Here is a 14,985-nt window from a genome sequence, read left to right as displayed (position 1 = left end):
CGACATTGACCTGTCACTGTCACTGTTGTTATCTGGACTCTGGAGTTCGTGTTGCTTGCCTTTGGGGAGTTTTCAAGCTCATGAACTAAACTCATGATTCTTCTCTCGCCATTTTATGCCCGATAAACACCTTCTGAGTGTTCCTAGGGCACGTGCCACCCAACAGGAGGGGAGACCAAGGCACACGGATGTGCAGGTGGTCACCCAAGGCCGTCTATGAAATTGCTTGGGAAACAAGAGACACGGAAGTGCTCCTGTTGTCCAGATCGAGGTGCAAGCACTGCCCTCACCTCACCGCTCAGCCCCCGCCCATTTGCATCATCTCTAGAATTTGAGGATTCGTCCGTAAACACAGGGGTACTGAGTTGAACAGAGGGATGTGGGGATGTGTAGAGCAACTCCTCATGACCAGCCACTTAGAAAGTCTTCAGTACAACTGAGTCACATTGCTGTACGGAAGAAATTAATACAGTGTCGTAAACCAACTATATTTCGATAAAATTTTTAAAAAAAGTTACGGGGCAGCGTTCTTTAAAACCCCTAAAGACGTGACCCGAAAGCCATATTAGAATCTTGCTACTTTGTTTTCCGCTCCCAGGTTTTCTGGGTCCCGAGCGTAGTATTTGCTTCTGACTCTGGGAATGTTGAACAAAACAAGCCGTTGGATTCCTAGTGGGGCATCTGCCTTCCATCCTCCGAATTCATGCGAGGCGCTTTCCCTGGTGTCACTTGAATAGAGCAGCAGCTGCTGACTCCAGAGCCCCGGGGGAGGGGGATTGTCTTTCACTTGGGCTGAGGCGCCCTGGGGACAAGACCACTGAGTTCAGAATCGACTTCACTCCCCCGCAGGCGCCCCCCTGCCCGCGGCCGGCCGTAGTGAGGCGGGAGGAAGGGCCCGACACGCTGGACTCATTTACGACCCCCCTTTCCTTGAATAATTCCGAGCTAGGAGGACAGAAAGTGGCTCGAACCCTGCCTGGGTGTCTCCTTATTTTAGACATAAAATATCTTCCACCGACACCAGGCAGCTCTGTGCCGTGGCTGCCCCCAGACCCTCCCCCTATCTCCCACCCCTCCCCTTGCTCTGACTCAGCCTCTAATCGTGTCCTCTTTTCTTCTGCAGCCTCTGAACACGTTGTTCATGCACCTCTTTGTGGCCGTGGACGAGTATTCTGTCGGCTGCTGCAAAGAGATTATTCGGTGAGTGGCCACGGCGTGGCAGACAGTGACACAGGACACTGGCAGCAGCATTGTAGACGAGACACGTTCATGTCTTTATCATGTCTTTAACTATCTGGATAGTCAAAAAAAATTTTTTTAAAGGAAATTCTTTGAGGTGTTCAATTTGCTTGTACTTTCTGGCTCTAGTCAAGCATTTACTCTGAACGGTGGTGATGTTTCTGAAACAAAACCTTCCTTTGAATGGACGCCTTTAACTACCACTGTTGGAGGCAAACAGGTCACGCGGTCATTTGAAAATAATGGATTTGGGGGGAGGAGGGGAAGAGAAAAGGTCACAGGCTTGGATGTTTCTAAAAATAGTTTTCCTCAATCTCATCCTTAAACATGTTATTAACAGGACCGCCTGCAGAAACCTGATCCGCGGGGCTTCCGCCACAGCGGGTCTCTGCCAGGCTGCACAGACATTTGGGGGTGGTGGCCTCAGCTCTCAAGTCACTTGGCAGTGTCACACCAGACCATCCAGATGCCAGGGCAAAGGTTAATCTCAGCAGAAACCTGGTGCGCCGTGGGGACATGGTGCCTTGGTTCTCGCTGCCTCCATGGAACAGATAGAAGAGGGGGCATTGGAATCCAGGGAAAAGCAGAGAAGAAAAAGGAATTGCCTCGAAGACGTTCTTGCCTTTGCAGGCAGGGAGCAGGGCGCCCAGGTGGATCTATGAACGCCTCATTTTTGTAGTGAAGGCGTTCGTCTCGCCAGGTGCTGGCTAATAGGATTTGTTGACACTCCGTCCCCTCCCTTTCCCTCGCCAGGACCGTGTTCAAGGCGGTGCCAGACCTGCACTTCATATTCCTCATCGTGCCGTCCTACATGAGCCTCGGTAAGTCCTCCTCCACCACCTCCTGGCCCCAGTCGCTAACCTCGGAAATTTGTGCTTAAAATGGGGCTTTGGGGATGGGACATAAGAACCATGGGTCTCCGGGTCCTCAATGTATAACGTGCCCATTCGATTGTAACAATTAAAACACACGTTAGAATGGAAACTACATTTGTCCTGAAGTCCTAAAGTTATTCCTTGGTAAATCGAGGCCTCACTTGTTTGTCTCTGGGATTTAGGCTCGACTCTCATAACTGTGTTCGACCAAGTGGGGAACATTCCAAGCCTGACGTATGATGAGGACTTTGCCGTGCACATATGTCACAGGCACAGCCACTACCCTCAGCTACACATCCGCAAAGCCAGGTAAGTGTGGAGCCGTGCCTTTTGTTACCTAAGCTTTACCCTGACGGTTACCTTACAAAGAGTTTAAAAATTGCCACTTCTTACAGTAAGTGATTATAGCTTGAATGAAATTGCTTTATAATACCCAGAAGCATTACTTCATTTGGAGATGTTTACAATTCCCCTTGATGACGTAATTTGCAGGACTGAATATCTGATGAGACCCATTTGGTGCCGTGTGGTCAGCAAAGCTGTGCATTTACTACTTAAGGGTTTCTGAAGACACACAATCCTTGGCTCCACACTGAGTGAAATAACTTTCAAATAAAACAAACATAGAAATGAATCTGCCTATTTAGTTTTCCCGGTAAAGCCCACCTATTTTCCAGCATTCAGTGAATGAGGGTTCTGTTGACCCCAAAGAGGAGTTTTCCAAGCTGAAAGTCTTTACCATCCACGGCCCACATGACGTGCCTTGTAGGTCAGCAATCTCAAGGCGATAGCTGTGGCAGATTCTGTTTTCCAAAGAAGGCCATCTTCTATCCTGCACGCTCTCCTATAATGTGGCCTGGTCACTCTTCTCATCAAGAGGTGGGGTCCGTGTCCGCTCTTTTTGAGTCTGGGTGTTTTATGGCTGCTGTGGCCCACACAGCATGGCGGAAGGAATGCTCTGTGACATGGGAGGTTGGGAGGCTTCTGCCTGGTTCTCTTGGGATGCTCGCTGTGGAGGAGACGAGGGGGAGCAGTCTGACTGCCCTGAGACCACCGTGCCGGAGAGGCCACGAGTCAGTGCCGGGCCCGCAGACCCAAGGGGCTACCGCTGACAGCATTCACCGTGTGGACGTGCAGCCCAGGAGAACCCCCAGTGTCTGCAGCCCCGCTGACATCTGACTGCAGCCGCATGAGAGACCCCAAGCACGCACTGCCCAGCTGAGTCCTTCCAGGTTTCTGATGCACAAAAGTGTGAGCAAAATAGAACGGCTGTTTTGAAATAAGAGGGCCTATAAAATCATTTCACAAGGGTGGTTGGTTCCTTTATCAGTGAAGAGTAAGCTGTATCTTTTGGGGGTAACCATTGCCATATTTGTTTTTGTTTGTTTGTTTGTTTTTATTTTGGGCCGCACCACGTGGCACGCGGGGATCTTAGTTCCCCGACCAGGGATTGAACCCGTGCCCCTTGCAGTGGAAGCGTGGCGTCCTAACCACTGGACCGCCAGGGACTTCCCACCATTGCCATATTTGATGAGTGCTGGATTTCTTTAGCAAGTATCGAATCTAAATTTTTAAAAAGCAAGAGCCTAATGTTTACCAGGCACGTAGTATTATGGCATAATTGTTAAGAATTTGCAATACTGACATCGGGTAGATCTTGATCCTGGTCTTGGTTTTACTACTCACCAGATGGGTTAACTTAAAGAAGGAACTGGGCCTCCGCAGGCCTCAGTTTCCTCTCTGTCCGTGGGTGTGAGCATATTGTCTGCTGTATGGGACTGTTGTAGTGATGGGATGAGCTGATAAAAATCAAGTACTTAGCACACTGCCAGTCACATGTAGGTGCCCAACGAAATTAAATATTATTATTAATATTATTAGAGAGTTATGTGGGGGAGAGAGACCCGTCTATGATAAACTGTGATGCTGTGTAGCTTGAAGGAGGGAAGGACAGAGACAGATGAAGACAGCTTCAACCCCCCCGGGCCCCCCAAATCTAAATGTCCATCAACATGTAAATGTTCACAAACTGTGGTACCTCTGTACAATGGATACTACTCAGCAATGAAATGGAATAAACTACGTATACACACAACTGCATGGATCAATCTCAGAAAGCTTATGCTGAATGAAAGAAGGCAGACATAGAAACAAAGACCATATACTGTTGATTTCACTTGTATGATGTATAAAACAGGAGAGGTCAGATCAGTGGTCGCCTCTGGTGGAGGGAAGAGTGATGGGGGGAGGGATATGGTGGGGAGACAGTGCTCTGTGCATTGATCGGGGTGCACGCAGCTGTCAAAGGTCATCGAACTGCATGCTTAATATCTGTGCACTGTACACTATATTATTATACCTCAGTGGGAAAAATGTAAAAGAAAAGAGGCTTCATAGAGAAGGTAGCCTCTGAATCTGGTCAGGAAGGATGAGTCAGAGTTCAGCCAGATGGACAGAATGGGCAAAGGCATGGAGGCAGAAAGCACCCGGAATGTCTGCTACCAGGCAGGTGGGCAGATGTGAGGAAGAGCAGAACCGTGATGAACAGGCTTTAACTTGCAGCCAGCAGGGAGCACTGAAGACAGGCATGGTATGGGCTGTATGTTAAAAAGAACTGATTTTCATGTGGCCAACGGCTTGCAGGGGAGGAGCACAGAACAGCCTGGCCAAGAATGATGCCGGCTGGAATTCAGGCAGTGACGAATCAAAGAGGTCCAGGTTGGGGAATGGATCAAGGCAGGTGCATAGATGCAAAGAAATGTTTGAGAGGGAAGGTGCAGTTTGATCGCCAATTGGTTAGAGAAGTTGAAGGATGAGAATGAGTTAATGGTGACTCGGGGTTTCAAGTTTAGGGGGGATGGTGGATTCATTAACTGAAAGTGGAAATAATAGCACTAGATGGACAGGAGACAGTTGGAAATACAGGGCTTCTCATGAATGAGGAGATCATGAGAATAAAGGAGATGGTCTAGTTGAGGGGGAGATTTTTAAAGTGAAAAGCAGAGGATTAGAGCACAATTTTGAAAGATGAAAGTGAGCCGTTAATGATTGTAAAGAAAAATTGGAAAAGGAGTATTGTAGAAGTCAAAGACTCTTAAAGTGGCAAATCAAATAATTCGTAGGGAAATCGAATAATTTGAATACAAAAAAGAGACCGTTGGATTTGGTAATTTAAAAGACACAGATGAGATGAATAAAATTGATGAACTACTAGCCAAACTGACCAAGAAAAAAAAAAAAAGAGAAGATATATCACTGATATCAGTATTGAAAGAGGAGATATCATTACAGATCCTATAGACATTGAAAGGATAAAGGAAGACTGCAACAACTCTATAAATTCAACAATTTGTGTTCAAACACAAACTACCAAAACTCATTTTAAAAATAAGAATAGGACTTCCCTGGTGGCGCAGTGGTTAAGAATCCGCCTGCCAATGCAGGGACATGGGTTCGAGCCCTGGTCTGGGAAGATCCCACATGCCACGGAGCAACTAACCCCATGTGCCACAACTACTGAGCCTGCGCTCTAGAGCCTGTGAGCCACAACTACTGAGCCCTGCACGCCTAGAGCCTGTGCTCCGCAACAAGAGAAGCCACCGCAGTGAGAAGCCCACGCACCACAACGAAGAGTAGCCCCTGCTCGCCGCAACTAGAGAAAGCCTGCACAAGCAACGAAGACCCAACGCAGCCAAAAATAATTAATTAATTAAATTTATTTTTTAAAAAAAGAATAACTTGAGTAATTCTATACCTATTAAAGAAAAGTCCAGTGAACTTTGGGTGAGAGGGAGGGTGGCTCCCTGCCCTGACGCTGGCCCCTCCCCCAGCCCCCGCCCATCCTGACTTGCTTCTTCTCTTTTCTTTCCTCTTGTTGTTGTGGCCCTGAACTCTGCCCCTTCCAGGATCTGGGCCTCAGCTTTCTCCCAGGCTCATCCCTTTGGCTCCTCTGTGCCAGTCTTGGCCACTCAGTCCAGTGCTCTACCTCTGGCCACTTGGCAGTTTTTTAAATTATGTTTCGAGAAATTTCTGAAAATTAACTTCTTAGGCTCTTGTAAGTAGTCTCACAATTGCTGTAATTTTGTCTTCATTTCATTTAAAAATCTCATTTTTTTTCTGCCAGTTGCTAATTAATTTGGGACATGGGCTCATTTAATAAAATGAATTATATTTTCAAATCAGAAAAAATTTTAAAGAAAAAATTACTCATTGTTTCAGTCTTCTATGTGAGTATGTAACTATACATGCAAATGCGAGTATATGTGTGTATTCTCTCTCTCTCTCTCTCTGTATATATATATATATATATATATATATATATATATATATATATATGCACATATATGTCTATAGTCATGATAATATGTTCTGTTAATTGTATTTTCCACTTAAGGTAGCAGCTCATCCATCTTCCAGATCAATTTTGTTCTTTTTCATGGCTGTGTGGTATTTCATCGTGTGGTTCTACTATAATTCATTTAAGTATTCCTTATTTATGGAAATTTGTCCGCCTTTTTTTTCTATAACAAGAAATGCTGTGGTAAACAGCCTTGTACATATATTTGTAAGCATTCATGCTATTTTTGTCTGTAGTATAGATACCTACAAGTGGAATTCTGGGTAAGGTTGTATTAAACACTAAAATTTTAAAATAGATACTACCAAATTATTCAACCAAAATAATCATGTCAATTTATATCCTAACCAATAGAGTCTCGTTTTCTTGCACCCTCATTTATGCCGGACGTTTCAGTTATTAAAACTGTTTCCAATACAACAGTAATTCATGGTAACTGGTGGTTATGAGCTGGTCTCCTGGTTCCCTCCTTCCCACCCCCTCCTTCCTTTCTTCCTTTTACCCTTGAACACTTGAGTGTTACGAGTGCTAACCTTCATGGGGACAGGCTGTCCTGGCCTGAACTAAACCTCACAGTTCCTTTCCCTGAGGTCATGCTTATTCAGCCTCTGAGGGTGAATGGTCCTGCTGGTCCAGAAAATCTGCAAGAAGCAATTCACGAGAGGAACATAGTGCTGGTGGCAAAGAGATGACAGAGGGTACTTTGTAATGAGGAAGGGATGTTTATAAAAAGAGAACTTTTTAGTATATAGTAGTGAAATACAGAGATAACTGGCATTATGAGAGTTGATGCTTTTGCTTGCAGAAGGGGAAGTGTAACACATTTTAAGAGGCCCTCTGTCCACAGCGTTCATATTAGAGTTTTGATACTTACAGGTGTAAGGCTTCAGGTATCTGGAAAATGTACTTATGTGGATGATCTCCCTCCTTAAGGATACAGGAAAAAAGGACACTTCAAAATCAGATGGGCGTGGCCAGGCGTCCACTTAGGCTGCCTCATTTCTCTTGTTTCCCCCGCATTTATTTCTCAACATCTGTTTCATCAGTTGTTACTTGCACTGATAATTAATGGTGAAGAACACAGTTCTTAAGACACTAAACCAGTGAAGAGTTTGGGGATGTAATTATCCTTCTGCGATTTACCTAGCAACGCATTCAGAGCCAGCGAATTAACGCTGTAATCCCCAGTCCCGTTTCTTTGATTTACCCATGTGGAAAATTGTGCTGTAATGTGCCCCTCTACTTAGACACAAATTACTGAAGTTCCTGTTCTGTATTTTGCATAATATATGAAGTAAAGCATAGCTGCTTCTAGACACACCTTTATAATCTGTAATGGGCTTGATTAATCATTGGTGGTGGATTTGAGATGTTCTCAGATTTAGAAGCTATTGGAATGGCCTTTCTGGGGGGAAACCTACCTTTTTCAAGTCCTCACAGGGATAGGAGAGGACTCACTAAGGAAAGGATTGTGTGCTGTCAGTCAGTGTTGTAAAGTAATTTAAAGTTTCCTTTACATAGTACTGCTTTTTTGCTAATAACAAAAATTAAGTTAGGTCAACATTTAGGACTTTACATCAATTTAGGACTTTAAAATGTAAGATGTGGTGTTTTTTAAATGCTAACTTCTCATCTTTTAAAGCAGTTATTTTTATTAAGCGTTTGAGAGTCTCATGATTATTAGGAATCCACTTAAGCTTGACTTCTGAGCAATTTCATGTAAATGAACATTCTGATGCTTAAGTGATAAATATCCTAAAGCATTCAAAAGAAGTTGTAGGGCAGTTAGGAATTTCACCACTAGTCTTCTTGAGTCCTGATAAGTGACCCAGCAAATGGATTTGGTTCACAATCCAACTGGAACTATGGTGTGCCAACGCAGACTTTTGGATCAGATCCCAGTGGTGTAAGGGCAGGGGCCTCTAACTGGCCCTGAATGTGCTTTGAAGCACTTCATTCCGAAGTCCTCCATAATTTGTAAAATCATGACATTTTCCAATGAGTAGAAGCTAAATGGTTCCAAAACCCATGTTAAAGTTTTGAATGGAATATACGGTTTAGAAATGATGGATTTGATTCTCCTAAAAAAGACCACTAGAGGTCACAAGAGATCTTGGAAAGAAAAAGGTGCTTTGTTTTACACATCTGAATAAAAAGAAAAATCTAGTTGCTTAGCTGGCGCCCACTGTAGGTTCTCCAACCCCAAGTTGAAACTGTTCGTGGTAAGGGTTGGTTTAAGCCAAATACATTGCATTTTTTAGCACTACCACTAAAGTGGATTCTCTGAATTTTTCTTTATTCATTGATTTTTTTTTATCAACATAGAAATTTATTTGAATTCAAAATAATATGGTTATATTTAGGATAATATAATAATTATGTAAAGCACATATCATCGTTGGCTCTGAAACAGTTCTAAAGATGTCATTCTTTTGAAGTCAAAAAATATGTAGTAAGCATGTACAAGGAAGCAAAAATATAAAAAATAAGTTTGCTGAGTATTGGGAGTTGTTACAAGAGGGGCACACCAAGGTAATGTAACAGAGTCCAAATTACATAGCATGCAGCAAGGAGTTCTCTTGCCTTATCAACTCCTGGAAAATGAACCGGTAACCTCAGAATGCAAGAATACCATCACTGGGTTAATAGGACAAACTTTCTGAGGGACACAGGGAGTAATTCACTATACTTCCCCTTTCTCTAACTAACTCCTTTTCTCACACCGATTTCTTTTCTTTCCTCCAGGATAGGTTTTATCCTGTGGGGAAAAAATTTGGTTTTATTTGTAAAGTGGAGTAAATAATATCCTGATTGGAGTAGGCAACGTTTTAGCTGACGATGCTCAAGAATCAAACTTTTGAAAAAGGTCAATCAGCTAGCTAGCAGAGACCATCAGTGGCTTGCAGAAAAAAAACAAATTCAGATAATATGTGCTTGCTAAATAGATAAAAAGAATAAGCAGTTAAAAATGGGTGAAAAATCCCAGGGTTTACTGTGACCTAGACAATCAAAAGCAGACAGGTGACCTTTGATTAAGCCCATTTACTTGTGGAGTGAGCTATAAGGGGCTCCAAGATAGAGTGTGGTTTCCAACAGCATCCACAGCCAAAGGGCAAACTCAGAATGTCTCCTCCTCTCGTAGAAACTGGAACATGGATGAGAAGTCTTTTTTGGAGTAGCCCTTCACACACATCATCCTGTAGATCTGATGGGCCTGAGTGCCCAGAAGGATTCAGCTCTTCGTGCTGGTAGCAGAGTCTTGTGTTAATCTCAGATCCTTAGCCATGAGTGTTCTGAATCCACCCTGATAGTTATCAGCCGAGGGAACTCCATCCATCACCCCAGGTACAGGATTATAAGTGTCACTTGACCAACATCGTCCTGAGCTCATATTTAGGATTTTAGCCCAGAGTTTTGGGTCAAGCCCTAACCTGATTCCCAGATTCATAGCTTCAGCAGTTCCGGTCATACTAATAGCTAACAGCAAGTTGTTGCAGATCTTCGCAGCCTGCCCACTCCCAGCAGCTCCACAACATGCCACATTGGAGCCCACGCATCCCAGCAGCTGTTGGGCAGCAGCAGCAAATTCTTCTAGACTCCTCCCACCATACACATGAGGTTCCCAGACCGAGCAGCTCCCACACCACCAGAAACAGGGGCATCCATGAAAACTGCTCCCATTTTCTCCACTTCTTTGGCCAATTCTTTCAAAACCATAGGATCAATAGTGCTGGAATCTATTAACAGTGAGCCTTTCTTCACTTTTTTTAGAATTCCATTTGCTCCAGAATAAGCTTCTATCGCATCGATGCTGGTGGGCGACACTGTGATAATTCTGTCAGCTTTTTCAGCTACATCTGCTGGGGAAGTCACTACCTGTTCACGTGCATCTAGAAACTCTTTGCGTGCATCAGGGAACACATCATAAATACTGAGTGGTTAGCCATGTTTCATGAGATTTTTTGCCATTGGACTCCCCATGTTGCCTACTCCAGTGAATCCAACGGGAGTCTTAGAAGCCACTGACCTAGAACACACGACTGCAAGGCTGGCCACTGCTGGTTGCTGCCGGCGGCTCCACGGAGCCATAAGGAGGCTGCCATGCTGCCCCCGCCCTGCTTCCCCATGGTGACTTCCGCGGCTCCCAGCTCACCCACTGACCGCTAGGGTGCGCAGTGCGGCGGGTGGGATCGGCTGCAGCTCTTCATTGACTTCTTAAAGAATACGCACACATATATACACACTCTCTCAGGCTTAAATAAATACAATATTTATGGCATTTAAATATCAGAATCACTTTTCCAACGGTACATTTTTAAGTCTAGCTAATGAAATGCAGATCCTCTCTGGTTGTGGAAGATGCCATCAGACAGGAGAGAGGAGGCCATGCCAGTATTCTGAACACAAAGATAGGCTGCGGCCGTCCTTATGGCCCCTAAGCAGGAACTTTCCATCTGTAAGTTCGCAGTGGTTTCTTTGCTGGCAAGGAGACAACGCACACCTCCCGCATCCAGGGAAGCCACCTGTAGGTTCTCCTCTAGGCTTGTGATGCTACAGAAGAGTGGTCCGGATGCTGAGAGGTCCACCTGCCACCAAGGGGCAGTGCCAGCCGGCCGGGCAAGTGCCCTGGGGTCTGGCATCACGCTGCTCCTTGAAAGCCCCATTCACTGATGTAGTGGAAGTGGTGAGTGAGTTTGTCCTCCCTTCTCCCCACCTCTGAGGAAGCCAGCAACAGCCACCAGGGCCCTGTCATCCTTCACCTTGTCTTCTCCTGTGTTTACAGGACACCCAGGCCCCAAGTGAGGTGTCCTGAGAGGCTGTTGATTTTCTTCAGTTTTGGATCCCACCCCATTTTCACTGGCATGTTTTTCAGAGTTCGATGGACATTTAGAGGCCTGGATGATCAAACCCATTTCTATGGGATGGGCCTTTTGTTTCCTCCAAACAAGTTAAAATAAAAGAGTCTAGGGCTTCCCTGGTGGCGCAGTGGTTGAGAATCTGCCTGCCAATGCAGGGGACACGGGTTCCAGCCCTGGTCTGGGAAGATCCCACATGCCGCGGAGCAACTAGGCCCGTGAGCCACAACTACTGAGCCTGCGCGTCTGGAGCCTGTGCTCCGCAACAAGAGAGGCCGCGACAGTGAGAGGCCTGCGCACCGCGATGAAGAGTGGCCCCCGCTCGTCGCAACTGGAGAAAGCCCTTGCACAGAAATGAAGACCCAACACAGCCATAAATTAAAAAAAAAAAAAAAAAAAAAGTCTATAACTGATTACATTAACACGCACGTGGTCGCCTTCTCCAAGCATGTGCTGGCTGGAAGCTCCAAAGGAAGGTTGATCCTTATTCAGCGGTGTCAGCCTCATTGTACTTTGTGTTGATCAACCCTAACCTTCATAATCATCACCACCTAAACTCTGGGGGTCACGGAAGTGCTGGGCACGTGGCCCTGCTGTGCCCAGCGGCTCCACGGGAAGCTGTGGCTCTCCTCCTATCCGAGTGGCAGGCAGTGCTCTAATTTAAACATTTTACTGAATGAATTGTTTTCAGTAGCCAGGGTGTCTGTTTCCACAGGGCTGGACTTTGTCATATGCCATTTGAGACTCTGCGAGGCTGATGTCATACTTTATCATTAGTACCGGGGCTGATGCAAGATCATAAATCATCGATTACCCCAAGGAATGCGTTTCTTAGAACAAGTTCCTCTTTATCCATTTTGAGGAAGGGCTGAAGGGAGAGACTCTTCAGAGCTCCATGATTTGGATGTTTTCTTCTTATTCCCAGAAGAGTAAGTGTTGAGGTGTGATTATGGGTCACCGTGTTCACGGGCTGCCGAGGGCTCACGATTAGGCTTACGGCCCCGGGTCTCTCTGAACCTTTATTCCTGGTTTTTATACCACAAAGTAGTAGTTTTGTGTCCATCACATAGATAAAAGCCCATGGTACACAGTGGTAGCTGTCTTGATCCACTTAAGACGATTAGGATATTGAATTACTTTCACATGATTTAAAATAATTATCTCTATTAATAAATACTGATGTGGACTTTATTTTTTGGCAGGATATTTGAAAGTGGATTTGTTGGCTGTTCTCTCCTAGAATCTTCTTGTTTTGTTTTGTCTTAACCAATATCGTCCAGGACTCTTTTTACAGAGAAAAGCCATCTCCATTAGCAGTACCCTTTTGCGGGTGGTTTTGTGGGGAAGTGAGGGGTTTCTGGAATGCACTGGGGCCTTCTCGGCCCTTCTAGCCGAGGTCCTGGGCTCTCAGGTGGAGGCAGCTGATGGGGGTTTCGGGGCATATCAGATGGTGGGGGGACTGTGAAGTTCCCCACAGCAGATGCTGCCGGAGGCTGACTGCCTGCCCGAGAGTGACCTTGAGGGCGTCCCCACGCTGTACCCTCCCTCTCTCCTCATACCTGCCCTTGTGCAGGTGAGACACCAAGGCTCAGCAGCGAGGGGACCGGGCCAGTTTCTCAACCAGGAGAGGCAGAGGCTGATTAGAGGGCTGGGAGCTGCCAGTGTGGAGCAGGGGTCACTCCCCAGAGGCGCCCCCTTGGGCCACACGTCTGCACCTGCAAACAGGCCGAGCGACGGCACCCCAGCGCTGTCAGTGCGTGCGGTAGGGCCCCGTCCACGTTGGCTGTCACTGTTGCCCCTGGGCTGTGGGCTCCAGGGTGTGCAGATGTCAAAGGTCGACAAAGCCGGACGATGGTAAGGACAGATTTTAATCCGTAATAACCGTTGCTATAGGGCGAAACATCCAGGGTGGACTGAACTCAACTTTGATTTGTACGGAGGTGACTGGGCCTTTATTTTTTTTTAATGTAAATTTATTTTTTTTTGGCTGCATTGGGTCTTTGTTGCTGCACGCCGGCTTTCTCTAGTTGCGTCAAGTGGGGGCTACTCTTTGTTGCAGCACACAGGCTTCAGTGGTTGTGGTGTGCGGGCTTCAGTAGTTGTGGCATGCGGGCTCAGTAGTTGTGGCTCACGGGCTTAGTTGCTCCATGGTGACTGGTCCTTTTGAAGAGAAAAGGAGGGAAAATAAAACATAGATAAATAAATAAAATTAAATAAAATAAAGAGAAAATGAGGGAGCTGGGAGGGGAGTGAGCAGGGTCTCAGTAGAGTCAGGCAAGTGACAAATTACAAAAAGTGGGAAGGCGGGGTTGGTCCCTGTGAGACCCATCTGAGTCACTCACTAGCCCTGATGGAAATTAGGCTTCTGACCCCCCCACAGAGGCTGGGAGATGGGGCCTTATCCTCAGGTGTCAGCTGGAACAAACAGGAACTTTTTCTGGCAGCCCTGAGCTTTCTCAGGCAGGCACTTTAAGGGGGTCTCAGGTCATTCTAGGGATGTGGCCTTAAGCTGTTAGGAACTGTTAGTGTTTGTTCATGTCTTTTCAGGCCTAGTGGAAAAGAGGCTCAGGTTGTACTAGGCTAGGGTCTGGTCACGGAATCTTTGTCACTCATTAGATGGAGCTGCTATTAACGTCAAAGAGAACATATTAGAAGATAAAGTGGGATGATAAAGATGTCAGAGTAATGAAATAAGGGGGAGGGAGGATAAAGGTAGTAGCCAAATCAGTTACACTAGAAAAAAATAATATGAATATGGAACATTTTATAAGAAAAGGACCAGGAAAATGTATAAGAACATCCTAGACAGGCAAAATAGAGTAGACTTAATCAAGAATCTGCTAAAAAGAAGAAAGGAATGTGGAATATGGCAGCAAAATGGAGGCCAAGGACCAGCATCCTCGTGCTGCTGTAAACCTGGTTCTTGGGTCCTCCTCTCCCCGCCCACACTGGTGGTCGAGGTCACGGTAGAGGTCCTGAGTAGGAGGGTTGAGGTAGACGTGCCCAGGATGGTGAGCAGACCTTCGTTACCTTCAAGCCAGCATCACCCCCTCCATGGAAGTAGAGAGACGTTTTAGGAGTAAAGGGTACCATGGGCCCGTTGGGAGGAATGCATAAACAAGCTTAGATATTTTTTTTCTTAGTAATTCCCAGAGTCTTTATAACTGTGACGATCCATGAGGGACCCTATAGCAGAAAAGTGTTTTTAGACAGGGGATTTCTTCTAAGGGGAGGAAGGGCTGCTGGGAGCAATATCATAGAAGCAGTGCTCCTTGGAGCACTTTTGGGAGGTGCTGTGCCCACCTTGCTGTCCTTTGGCTCGTGAGCGATACTGCCCTGCAGTCCACGCCCCGCCGGGCTGAGCGTGTCCCCTCTCCCTGGGACATCCCACCTCCAAGTCTCGACACAGCTTCCTCCCCGTCTCTTCACTCAGGTCTCACTCAAGTGTCACTCCGTGACCCCGTCACTCTCCATCCCAAAGCAACTTACCACCTTTGAAATGTTCCAGGTGATTTGTTTGTTACATTTTTGTTGTCTGTTCCCCCCATTAGAATGTAAGTTCATTTCGTGGGCGTGTTGCTCTATCCCTGGCATTTAGAACAGGGTCGCAGGAGCAAACAGAGGAACCAGCACTGAATTTAAGCCTTTCCGGTAAACA

At 46.0% G+C, this 14,985-nt stretch overlaps 1 protein-coding gene and 1 pseudogene across 4 annotated transcripts in view; one reads left to right on the top strand and one right to left on the bottom strand.

Annotated features, from left to right (window-relative positions):
- CFAP61 (cilia and flagella associated protein 61) overlaps positions 1 to 14,985 on the top strand; it is a 257,330-nt gene that overhangs the window by 12,613 nt on the left and 229,732 nt on the right. For all 3 annotated transcript variants that reach the window (XM_082431642.1, XM_082431640.1, XM_082431641.1), the window contains exons 4-6: positions 1,124 to 1,200; positions 1,993 to 2,060; positions 2,297 to 2,423. In XM_082431642.1, the coding sequence (XP_082287768.1) occupies positions 1,124 to 1,200; positions 1,993 to 2,060; positions 2,297 to 2,423 (272 nt within the window). The remainder of the gene's footprint in view (positions 1 to 1,123; positions 1,201 to 1,992; positions 2,061 to 2,296; positions 2,424 to 14,985) is intronic.
- LOC309645889 (3-hydroxyisobutyrate dehydrogenase, mitochondrial pseudogene) lies at positions 7,398 to 14,978 on the bottom strand (annotated as a pseudogene). The gene has a single exon. The product of its transcript is annotated as a 3-hydroxyisobutyrate dehydrogenase, mitochondrial pseudogene (transcript).

This window comes from Balaenoptera physalus (genome assembly GCF_965194825.1).
Source record: "Balaenoptera physalus genome assembly, chromosome: 16".
Classification (NCBI taxonomy): Eukaryota; Metazoa; Chordata; class Mammalia; order Artiodactyla; family Balaenopteridae; genus Balaenoptera; species Balaenoptera physalus.
The sequence above is the reverse complement of the archived record's forward strand: the minus strand, read 5'-3'. Positions and strand labels throughout refer to the sequence as shown.